Source organism: Terrapene carolina, unplaced genomic scaffold (genome assembly GCF_002925995.2).
Source record: "Terrapene carolina triunguis isolate 2854851 unplaced genomic scaffold, T_m_triunguis-2.0 Scaffold179, whole genome shotgun sequence".
NCBI lineage: Eukaryota > Metazoa > Chordata > Testudines > Emydidae > Terrapene > Terrapene triunguis.
The window spans coordinates 10,769,902-10,782,806 of record NW_020664530.1 but is presented as its reverse complement, the minus strand read 5'-3'; the positions used below and the strand labels follow the sequence as shown (position 1 = coordinate 10,782,806).

General features: G+C 41.3%; 1 protein-coding gene across 1 annotated transcript in view; it reads right to left on the bottom strand.

Annotated features, from left to right (window-relative positions):
* LOC112117073 (ATP-binding cassette sub-family A member 13) overlaps nt 1-12,905 on the bottom strand; it is a 288,528-nt gene that overhangs the window by 62,848 nt on the left and 212,775 nt on the right. The window contains exons 49-51 of the mRNA XM_026654040.1: nt 9,420-9,474; nt 7,835-8,012; nt 1,048-1,163 (exon numbers count right to left, since the gene is read on the bottom strand). Of these exons, the coding sequence (XP_026509825.1) occupies nt 1,048-1,163; nt 7,835-8,012; nt 9,420-9,474 (349 nt within the window). The remainder of the gene's footprint in view (nt 1-1,047; nt 1,164-7,834; nt 8,013-9,419; nt 9,475-12,905) is intronic.

Here is a 12,905-nt window from a genome sequence, read left to right as displayed (position 1 = left end):
CAAAAATAACGTTAGCACTAATACCGCGTAATAGCATCATACCGCATAGGCCTGATCCAAAACCCACCGAATACAGTAGAAGTCATTCCACTAGCTTCAATGGACACTAAATCAGGCTTGTATACTTGTTTCAGGTCCGTTGGTGTGAGGAGAGAGGTTAGAATTTATGTAGTTCTCCATTCACATATTATGGTCAACAGCAGGAATCAAAAAGGATTCAACATTTATATAGATGATAAGGACACAGTTATGTTAGATAAGATACACATTTACAAGGGATATATCTCCCCATGAATAAACCAACCATCAATTGCTTGGGGTAAGGAAGAAACCTCCTCTCTGGGCAGCATATTCCATAATTCTTTATCTTACACTTTCCTCTCAATCACCCTGCTGGAAACAGGGTATAGGAGTAGATGAATCATTGGTCTGATCTAGTATGGCAATTCCTATATGCCTATTATAAAGCAAATACCAGACCCATTTTACTTAATAGAAGCTATTTCACCTGTAAAAAATTGACTTTGGAAAATTAGCTGAAGCGGGCCTAGGTAAGTGCTTTCCCATCTCATAATATTTGCTGGAGCTCAAACTTGGCCAACTCAACCAGTCTGGAGCTCAAACTTGGCCAACTTTCTCACATCAATGAATATAATAAAAGACAGTTTCAGCTCTTGGTGATATTCTGCAATCCGGCCACTGAAATTCAAGCCCGGCTATGCTACTATTTTTGGCACCTAGATGAGTCCTTTAGTGAGAATAACACACAATCAATTTCTAACAGTAAAAGATTGTTGTACAGCTTGAGTGTCTTCTTGAGACACTTTTAGTACTACTCTCATTATGAGTGAGCAAATCTCCCTTCCATTTCCCCTATGGTGCATTCAGCCTCATGCTGCAGCTTGTTCTCTCATTATCCATTGCTGCCTCATAATCGTCTGCAAAGACAGAAAATCATGCACCCAGCAGCAGGTGCAAACCAAGCCTAAAGATTTCTGTTTGTAAGAAACAAGCCATAATTCTAGAGCAGCATCTCCAATCACATACCCAAAGAGTATCAGCAGGAGAGCTGTGGCTGCCAAGTTTTCTCGGAAAGTGAAGGCTGATAACTGGAAGGCAGCAATAACACTGATACACAGGCCGACTGGAACCAGGTAAAACAGCTAGAAAGAGAAGAAAAACAGAAACATTGCAGGAGAGCATCTCATAGTGGTCTTATCCAATGAACATGGAAGTGTCTTTGGGATTGGTAGCAACTCTATTTTACATAGCATACTAGAAATATGTAGGCAGTGGAGTTCTGCTATCTTGTACTCAGTAGTTCCACCACTGGGCAGCTGGAATACTGTCCTGCTCAAAAACCCTGCAAAAATACAATCCAAGTATATACATTTACCTTTGTTCCAATCCTACAATCCTCCCTGCCATCACTTGATGTTAATTTAAGAAGCCAGCTCCTGTACGTAATAGATCCATGTGGGACTGCTGCTCCAATGCCCCCAAACTATATTGCACGCATTTAGTATGGGCAGCAGCAGCACCACAACCACTAGGGTTTCATTGAACAATCCAGCAACCACAGCAAAGCACTGAAAGACAGTTTCAGCCTGACTTTAATGAATGAGAACATATGCAGGTGAAGCATCACCTAACATTTTTAACAGAAACTGACACTGTTTGCATTTACACACAGCAGGAACATACAGGCTAGACAATAAAGAATCTAGCCTCCCCTTGATACATGTTCCTATCGGCCATTAACACAACAGTTAGCATAGGGAATGATACAATGTACAAAGGATCAGGCACAGGACAGATTTTTCTCCCAGTTCTTGGGTTCTTATCACAGTTCTACCAATGACCTGATGTGTGACCTTGGTAAGCCACTTCACCTCTCCGGGCTGCTGCTTATCTCCCCATGATTAGTCTCTTCTGTCAATTTTAAATGTAAGCTCTTGGAGGCAAGAACTGTCTCGGACTCATAAGACTCTAAGGTCAGAAGGGACCATCATGATCATCTAGTCTGACCTTCTGCACATTGCAGGCCACAGAACCTCACCCACCCACTCCTGAAATAGGCCCCCTAACCTCTGGCCGTGTTACTAAGTCCTCAAATCATGATTTAAAGATTTAAAGTTACAGAGAATCCACCATTTACTCTAGTTTAAGCCATCAAGTGACCTGTGCCTCATGCTGCAAACGAAAGTGAAAAAAAAACAAACCCCACAGTCTCTGCCAATCTGACCTGGAGGAAAATTCCTTCCCGATCCCAGTTATGGTGATCAGTTGTACCGTGAGTATGTCAGCAAGACCCACCAGCCAAACACCTGGGAAAGAACTCTCTGTAGTAACTCAGAGCCCTGCCCACCTAGTGCCCCATCTCTAGCCATTGGGAATCTATGCTACTTGCAGTCGCAGATGGGCCACATGTAGGCAGTCTTATCATCACATCCCCTCCATAAACTTACCAAACTCAGTCTTGAAACAACTTAGGTTTTTTGCCCCACTGCTCCCCTTGAAAGGCCGTTCCAGAACTTTACTCCTCTGATGGTCAGAAACCTCCATCTAATTCAAGCCTAAACTGTTGATGGACAGTTTATATGCATTTTTTCTTGTGCCAACATGGGTCTTTAACTTCAATAATTCCCTCCCTGGTATTTCTCCTTCGGATGTATTTTTAGAGAGCAATCATATCTCCCCTCACCCTTCATTAGTGTAGGGTAAACAAGCCAAGATCCTTGAGTCTCCTCTTCTAAGGTAGATTTTCCATTCCTCTAATCATCTTAGTAGCCCTTCTCTGCATCTGCTCCAGTTTGAATTAATCTTTTTTAAACATGGGAGACCAGAATTGCATACAGTATTCCAGATGAGGTCTCAGCAGTGCCTTGTAAAATGATACTAACATTTCCCTGTCTCTACTGGAAATACCTCACTTAATGCATCCTACGCATTAGTCTTTTTTCACAGCTGTATCACATTGGCAGCTCATAGTCATCCTGTGATCAACTAATACACCCAGGGCTTTGTCCTCCTGTGTCACTTCGAATTGATAAGTCCCCAGCTTACAGAAGAAATTCTTGTTGTTAGTCCCTACGGGCATGACCTTGCACTTTGCACTATTACATTTTATCCCATTTCTATTACTCCAGTTTACAAGACCATCCTGATCATCTTGTATGATATTCCAATCTTCCTCCGTATTGGCAATACCTCCCAACTCCGTGTCATCCACAAAGTTTATTAGCACATTTCCATTTTTTATGCCAAGGTCAGTAATAAAAATTGCCCCCAAGACCAATCCTTGAGGAACTCCACTAGTAACCTCCCTCCAGCCTGATAGTTCATCTTGCAGTATGACCCGCTGTAGTCTCCCCTTTAACCAATTCTTTATCCTTTCAATTCTCATATCAATCCACTTCTTCTCCAATTTAACTAATAATTTCCCATGAGAAACTGTATCAAATGCCTTACTGAAATCCCGGTAGATGAGATCCATGCATTTCCTTATCCTTAACATTATTTTATCCCAATTAGTGTTTACCTCTATGTCCTTAACTACTTTTCCTTTCAAAATTGTTCCAAAACCTTGCATACAATTGAGGTCAAACTAATAGGCCTGTAGTTTCCCAGATCACTTCTCCCTCCTCCCCCACTTTCTTAAAAATAAGTATGATATTAGCATTTCTTCAGTTGGAGAGTACAACCCCCGAGTTTACAGATTCATTAAAAATCCTTGCTATTGGGCTTGCAATTTCATGTGCTAGTTGCTTTAATATTCTTGGATGGAGATTATCCCCCCTCCCATTTAGTCCCAATAAGCAGTTTGAGTTTGACTTCTGCCTTGGGTGTGTAATTTCCATAAACTCACTCCAATTATTCACATTGCCACTACCCCTAAACTCTTCATTACCCTTATTAATAACTGAGGCAAAGTATTTGTTTAAGTGTTGGACCATGCCTAGATTATCTTTAATCTTCACCCCAGCCTCAGTGCTTAGCGGTCCCACTTCTTATTTATATGGCTATAGAACCTTTTACTATTGGTTTTAATTTCCTTTACAAGGTCTGACTCTGCTTGGTTTTCCACAATTCTCACTTTATCCCTATACCTTCTGACCTCCAGGAGGTAGCTTTCCTTGCTGATCCTTCCCATCTTCCATTCCTTGTAGGATTTCTGCTTTCTCTTAATCACCTTTTTGAGATGCTTGCTCATCCAGCTTGGTCTGCAACCCTTCCCTACATTTTTTTCCCACTTGCTTTGCAGGTTTCGGATACTTTAAGTCAAAGTTGTAGAAACTAACTCCACGCCTCCTTCACATTCAGAGCCTTGCGTTCTTCAGTCCAGTCCACTTCCCTCTTAATATGTGTTGTACAGCACCTGGCACAATGGGGCCCTGATCTCAGTTGGGACCTCTAGGTGCTACTGTTACAGATAATGTTTAATAACAACACCCTCTCTTTATTGAGGGAATGATAATAGGGTTCTCATTTTTAAAAAGGACTTTCAAACTGAGGAATAATATGAAACATCAGACTCATCCCACAGGACACTGATTAGTTCCCAACTAATTTAACACCTTGGAGACTGTCATTTTCTAAGATTTAAGAGGAGGGCAATGGAGCCAGATGTGAGGAAGCGGATGTGGTATTTTCATCCTGCTTGCAGTGCACGTTATTCAAGCAGCTGATCAATTTTTAGCCCCTGTGAAAGGACCGCACACTATGTTTATGTGGCGTTAGGGCTGGAGAACTGTATAAGTAAGTTTGGGTGAATGTTTTCATTAATACTACCTGTTTTCAGTTGCTCATAACTTTCAGAAATTTTCACCTATTAGTCTGAAAATTTCCCAGCCTGGTAACTGCCCGAAAGTGAATTAAGGAGAAAAAACACACACACACACCCCCTACCCACCCCTCTTCCTTCCCTCTCCCCCCCCCCCCGCCTGCCCACCCACCCACACAACTATTATAAACAGTTTCATGCAACAGTGTTCCACAAATGCAGTTTTCAGCTATGCAGGGACCCTAGAATACTTCAGTGTGAACATTAAGTGGAACAAGGTGTTGTTTAAAGAGCTCCAGTCCATGGATTTTTTTCACTAGGGATTTTCCATAAAAATATTACATTAAGTAGATGTGATGGTTTTGCAGGTAAGGATTGAAACATCCTTGTCAATGTTAAGGTTGCACATGCAATCTTAATTTTGCCCTCTTTTTGTGTATGGTTTATGATACAACGTTAATTTAGATTGGGCCCAGAGCAACATAACTTCTCATAATATTTTTTACATATTACATTTTTCTTATCATTGAAGATAGTAATGAAAATATTAATTCAATTAATTGACATATTAAGAACAGACAGATTATCATGGGATAATGGGATCATAAATCAAATATTAAAATTTATCACAAATCTAAGGAAGATTATCTAATTAATGACATATGACATCATCTGAACTCTTACAAAGCCTGGGAGGAGTCCACGTTTGACTTTTCTTATATTCATGCATTCAGAATCTCTAACTTACCTGCAGTCTGATTAGCATTTAAGCAGTGCCTGTTCTTTTCCAGCCCAGGATACATCATCCAGAATATGCGACAACATTTTGAAAGCAATGGACTGGCAAAACTAACAAGGAGCTGACTTTGCTGCACAATCAAGCACAAGGAGAAGCCGTGCCCTCACAATGAGGGAATAAGCTCTCAGTCAAGCACCCTTATTTGAAATGAGAGCAAAGGGAATACAGAAATTTACTGGCTAAATAAATGGCTTTTTGTGTAAATGTTCTCTTATTTCAAGTTTGCTCAAGTGTGACAGTCCCATTTTAGAACACGGCCGGGTGAAGCTCTAATGTTACAGATTCAGAATAGTTTGACTGAGAACCACAAATGTTCTAAAAATCTGTGTCCCAAGAATAACTTGTGTGCTCAGTGCTTTCAATTGCTTTGTGCTAGACCTGGATTGCATTCTGAGTCCTTCTTTCCCTGAACTAACAAGGATAAGGAGTACTGCAGAAGTGTGCTCCTCCCTTGTCATACAGATTGGCTGGAGTGCTTTGAGGTGAAGCTGCTGGATAATTGAATTGGCATCAATTTGTTCCAGAGGCAGTAGAACCCAGTCTCACAAGCCAGAAAACATCTCCTCCTTGGAAAAACCCCCACTAAAATAGTTAAACAGAGTACATATATTGTGACAGACTCAGACCAGTGGGGTACAGGAGTCTGGTAGAGGGCAAATATACTGGTCACTGGATGAGTAGTTTTCTGTTCCCTGAGTGACCAGAGCAGGGGCTGTACTAGAGTAATCAGGAACCTGCTAGAACCAGTTAAGGCAGGCAGGCTAATTAGGACACCTGGAGCCAATTAAGAAGAAGCTGCTGGAATCAATTAAGGCAGGCTAATCAGGGCACCTGGGTTTTAAAAAGGAGCTCACTTCAGTTTGTGGTGTGAGTGTGAGGAGCCGAGAGTGAGAGGGTGTGCTGCTGGAGGACTGAGGAGCACAAGCGTAATCAGACACCAGGAGGAAGGTCCTGTGGTAAGAATAAGGAAGGTGTTTGGAGGAGGCCATGGGGAAGTAGCCCAGGGAATTGTAGCTGTCATGCAGCTGTTACAGGAGACACTATAGACAGCTGCAGGGCACTGGGCCGGAACCTGGAGTAGAGGGTGGGCCTGGGTTCCCCCCAAACCTCCCAATTGACCTAGACTGTGGGTTCTTCCAGAGGGGAAGGTCTCTGGGCTGTTCCCCAACCCACATGGTGAATCTCTGAGGCAAGAAAATCCGCCAATAAGCGCAGGACCCACCAAGATAGAGGAGGAACTTTGTCACAATATATACACAGTGATTTTACTGAGCTCTTCTGGGAGGAGGGAATTCATCTTTAGCATGCCAGGGAGTCAGGGTCTCTGCTTTGGCTCTGAATAGGTCAGTGTTGCACAGTCTGTTTGTGGATGGATTACAGAATCCATTATTATATGGCTCCATGGGCCAACCATACACAGGGGACACAAAATATCAGTGACTGTGAATAGGTTGCACGGCAGACTGGTTGCAAGCTGGAATGGTGAATTCTATTCCCTCACCCCTGATTAGCTCCCTGCACAAAGACTAATTTCTCATACTTTGTAAGTGGAGCCATGAATTCCAACCACAGTGATGCTTTAACTGCGTGGGTTAAATCCTACTTTCCAAAAGTCATTTCCTACCCATGCATGTTTTGGTGTCTTTGCACTTGGTAAGTAAGGAACTGATTGGGAGAGATTTAGAAAACAATTATGTTCTTAATCTTTCCATCCTTTGAAAATATCTTCATATTTTTGGTGCGCTGACTGCAGATGAAGAATGTTAGTTTGTAGGAGACTGAATTAATGTTGCTAATAATCTAACCTAGCTGCATGAGCACTGAAATGGAAGTGGAACTCTGTTTGCAAGATAGAGATTTTACTTGTATGCCTGCATCTGAGTTAGGAAGTTCTCTGCATATGAATCCATATATTCTATTATTTACTATATACATTACCCACAATGGAGAGTGCAGTTTACAAGTCAACTTTGGAAAACACAGAGAACACAATCCCTGCCAGGTGGAGTTTTATATTACAGTGGAAAAGAATGAATGGGTATAATACAGTGGATATATACAGAATGGAAGTCTTAACATGTAACAATTAAACAGGGTGTTACCCTAAACATTTCTAACAGAATTCCACTGTACTAAAAATGCATTTTATTATGAACACAACTCCTCCACTAGTCTGAGTCCACCCAAAACAACCCATTCAGAAACATACCTGCAGCCATGCAGAGACATGTGTTGCCTTACACAGTACGTACCATATCATACAGGAAGTTAGCAAGCCAGTAGGTCTTGTAGCCAAGTCCAGATATGTGCTGCAACCGCTTTGTACCGGACACTCTGTCTTTCACTACCGAGCTTCCAATGGATGCCGTAAGGATAGAGAAACCCAACATGATACACAGTGCCACTCCACACTGGCGAACATTCTCCATTCTGGGATTCAAAAGAAAACGGTACCATTAAAACAAAGGCAGGGAAATATTTGCAAGTCCCATTTATTACCAAAACAATTGCTACTTATCTTGATAAATATGAGATTAGTAGTATTATGTACATACAGACACATCCATGATACAAGTATAGATATAGAGATGTTAGTATCTCTTAGTAAATATTAACCTTTTTAGTCCTTTCTTTCTGTATACTTGATTCATTTATATCTTAACGATTCTAAAGAATCGTTAGGATATTAACAAAGAGTGTGTTGAATTCTAAGGCCCAGAACACTGGTCCTTGACTGATAAGTAACCCTATTCAGGAATTCTGTGCTGTATCTAATAATCCATGGCATCTCTATGTCAATAGAACTCTTGATAGTCTGAGAAACAATCCCCTTAACATACATACATATATGTAAAATACTTACATAAACATATATAACCCTGCAAAACTGATAAGAGATTATTGTTGCAGCAGATGTTTCCTTTAGAGAATCAACAGGGAAGAATGATTATGGGGGGAGAAAGACTCCACTGAAAGATATTATCTTGAAGAATTGTAGGTCCCCTCAGCTGTAAATAATTATGCCTTCACACATAAATCAGGTAAACTGAGAATATAAAGGAATGACATCAGAACATATGTTTCTTTTGGCAAAGATGGTGTCTGCTTGAAAACTCTATAAAATGACATTGGTGTTGGAATTTTTTTGAGGTATAAAACTGCATCCCTCCAGTTAGAGTGAAGAAGAGAGACAGACAGATCTTGATCTTACAACAAAAGTGTGCTAATGTATCTATTCTTTCTGTATTCTGTATAATGCTGTATTAATCTGATTGATAATCTTTGATTAAATAATTCCAATTGAGCCTGTTCTTCGACAATCTTGAGTCATCATTAACTCAGACTCGCAACAGAGAGAACACACAGATGCACTTTGACCCCAAAACTGCATGTACATGCTGCGCTCATCAATCCAATCAGAGAATAGGAACAAGACAATGCAACTTCTTTAACTAACTGACGCACGCATTTCAAAATTTGAATATTTACAGTGAACCCTTTGCAAGATTTTCCCTCTTCATAGAGGATGAACATCTTCATGTAGAAACTCAATCATTTCAAACAATGAACACCTTTGAGAATTTTGTGTCCTGATTTCAAATACTTTGTGAACAGAAAACAGATGAAGTTCAACAATGTTATACATTATTATTTTTTCTCTCCAAACTAATATATGTCTTATACACCCTTGTACTATATACTGGCAGTGGAAATGCATAGCTAAATGGACTTGTGCATAGCCAAATTCCTGCATATAATATACATGTGTTTTAATCTGCAACTTTCATTATTTGGCCATTGGGGCTTTGCTTTTTATTTTATTAACAGTTTACTTACATTTTGTCCTTATCTAGCATGGCTCCTCCATATGGATGGCTATAGAGCGTGATTCCTGTGAAGGGAAATTAAGAAAACCCCACATCAATGCTACAAGCTCTAGAATTAACAGACCCTGAAATTTATATTAAAAATCATTATCGGGGGGGGAAAGGAGATACTTATAAAACTTGTCAAAGTTCCTTTGTGATATTCAAGTTAAAGTTGTTTCAGAACTTGTTTTGTGAACGGAGTGCAGATATGGCAGAGTTTATGATGAGTGATAGAAGAAGAGAGAGCAACAGAGAGGAATAGAGAATGATGCAAAATGAAAAGGAGAGGAAACAAAAGAGAGAACTTTATTTTGAATATTCTCACTTTTGTGGGTAGGCATTGCTTCATATCTCAATGTGCCATTAGCATTGAGAATTGGTGTTAGCAGCTCCATAGTTAAGTCTCCGACTGTGCAAATTGACCATATGCTGTGAAATTCTCAGCCTGTCTGTGATCTAGACAATGTGAACTGATGACGCTCAGGACTGAAGTGCTGACCTCTTGCAGGATCAGGAATTAAGGCTACAAATTGGCCCTTTGATTTCTGAATTGCAATTACACAAGGATGTTATATTTGGCAACTATATCGTACATTGAGCTAATATAACTAACCAATGACGGATGGCGTTTACTTCTCTGTATGGGCTTGAATCTGAAAGGGGTTTGAGAGACATTGTCAAATTAGAGATTATCCTCTGTAAAAAAAAAAAAAAAAAAAAAAAAAAAAAAAATGGTTGATTTCACAGGAGTTATGTGTGGGGGGAAATGTAGACCAGTATCCTACATTAACCTTTATCTGATTGTATTATTTTTATTTTTTTAATATTTTATTTTTTAAATCTATTTTTCACCTTGAATGTTTATTTCAAAAACTGAAAGCAGTTTTCAGTGTCAGACAATTCTCTTTTTGCTCCTTTTGTTGAAGTGGGGGGTGGGGTGGATTTTCCTCTTGGAGGAAATCCACATTTTGCTCAGGATAAGATTTAATATTTTCATGCACAATTTAAAAAAAGCTTTCACATCAACTATTAATTTGGACTTGCTGTCTTTACATTTAGGTCATAATAAATCCACTTCTCTGTCCTACAAGGTAATAATCTGATTCCTCAGTGGCTGAATTTGAGACTGAAGGAACTGGGTTATTGCCAAGGAAAACAGAGGCCCTGTGATATCATAAAATATAACGATATCGTTAAATAATAAGAGTTTTAGTTATTTTATTTGTCCATTTTCTGGGATGTTCACAAACTGAGATGTTGCATCCTTCATTTATTTTATGTCTCCATATCCGTTGGCAGATGAGGCCATTTGGAAGAACACTCATGAAAGTTGATGATAACCTGGAGCTGAGTCAATTTCATTCCCATTTCTCGCATCCATTCACAGACTCTTGTCATTGGCCTGAGATACTAACCTGTTTCCTCACCCTCCCAACTCCTGACAGATCCCTTCCCCTGCAGAAGAACCCCTCCAAATCTGGGGATCACTCAACAGTGAAAAAGGGTAAACCCTAATATACAATTCAAGAACCTGATGTTTGCTGATCTCCTGCTCTGTCCTGCTGAATGTCTTCTAAGTACTCAGCCACCTCATAGCACTCTGCCTTTTCTGACCTGCCCTGACCATTCACTCCTCTGCTGTACCTTCCCCTTAATGTCTCTCAGTAATAGGACAAAGATGAGACTGGGAGCAAGGTAAATAGTCCAAACAGATTAGGGAGGAGAGGTAGCTCTTGGCTAGAGGGAAACCAGAGAAGCTGCAGCCAGCCTCTTCAAACCAGCCCCTTCTTTTGTCTACAGATTGTCCCTCCTTCTTGGTGCAGAATCCACTGTTGTCCTACCCAGGCAGGGCTGGCTCCAGGCACCAGCCGACCAAGCACGTGCTTGGGGTGGCACCTTGGGGCGGGGCAGCGCTCAGGTTTTTATTTATTTATTTATTTATTTGTTCGTCGGGGCAGCACTGGAGGGTTTATTTTGTTTCCGCGGCGCTCGGAGGGGGCGGGGCTTCGGGCGGCCCGGTGCTCGGAGGGGGCGGGGGCAGGGGCTGGCACGGTGCTCGGAGGGGGCAGGGGCTGGCACGGTGCTCGGAGGGGGGCGGGGGCTGGCGTGGTGCTCGGAGGGGGGCAGGGGCTTTGGGCGGTGCTTGGAGGGGGCGGGGATTTTGGCAGCGCGCGCGGGGGGGGGGGGGCGGGGGGGGGGGGCGGGGGGGGGGGGGGGGACGTGCGGCGCTGTTCTTTTTTGCCTGGTGCGGCAAAAAAGTTACAGCCGGCCCTGTCCCCAGGACTGTTCAGCACTGGCCAGTCGTGATGGGTTAACACCACTCAGGGTTAGCCAGTGTCATATGGATTCATGTCAGCTCTCTTGCATTTGGATTGGGGAAGTGAGTCCAATTTTGTTATATATCAGTAGTGGATTTGTTTCACATAAGAGAGAGAAAGGGATTCTATGGTAATTTATGTACTTTATGTATTCTCTTTTCATGATTAGTTATGAAGGTTGTTATTGAAAGCTAAATGGAATGATTGATATTTTAGCAGTGTTTAAATCACACCTGTGGGTTTTCTATGAACCTGATTTCTTTTGTAGAAAATCGTTCTCTAGCTGAAGTACCAAAATAAAAGAAAATGAAAGGCTTGAAAATGTAGGATTTCCTATTAAAAAGTAAAATGCCTGATTTGGTTGGCTGAGAACATTGCTAGTGTGATATCTGGTCCTACGTTTGTGTTGGCTTTTGCATACAGCCAGGTTGTAGAAAACTAGTAAACTTATAATAAAGTCATTATACTTCAGGGCTGAGAATTTACTAGGGTCTGGGATGGTGGCGCTGCTGAGCTGGCAGAGAAGTGAGAGCTCTGTAAAAAGAAAGGATGGTCAGATCAAGGACTATAGCCCTTTGATCTCTAAGCTCTCCCTGACACAGACAACACCATCTGAAGATTCCTCCTTGCTGGCTGAATCAACAGCTGTCTGGTTGGGGCAGCTTTAAAAGCAGTTTGGCACCACTTTGATGGCACAACCAACCTCATCCAAGGTTAGGATCTGCCCCTTCGTTTTAACAAGGAGAGAAATGTTCTTTCCAAAACCCAATCCTCATCAGAGCCCTGCAGGATGGCAGTTATATGAACTAACCACAATTGTTTAGGGTCCAACTGTATCCCCAAGATAAACCTAAACATTATTCTGATAATAGGCACAATCAGCCTAAACGTCTACATTATTGTCCTATCCCTTGAATGCCTTTGTTCGTCAGCTTCAAGCCAATAATAAATAAAACAGGATACCAATGGAAAGTCATCCTGGAATCAAAACTTGAACAGCGGAAGCTTAAACCAAGTACAATTCTGAGACTTCCAAACACTCAAAGTTGCACATCCATGCCCAAAGCTTGTTAATTAAAAGAGTCAAAACAATAATGCTTTGATTCATCACCAACAGACCCATGTGCTGTTTGTGG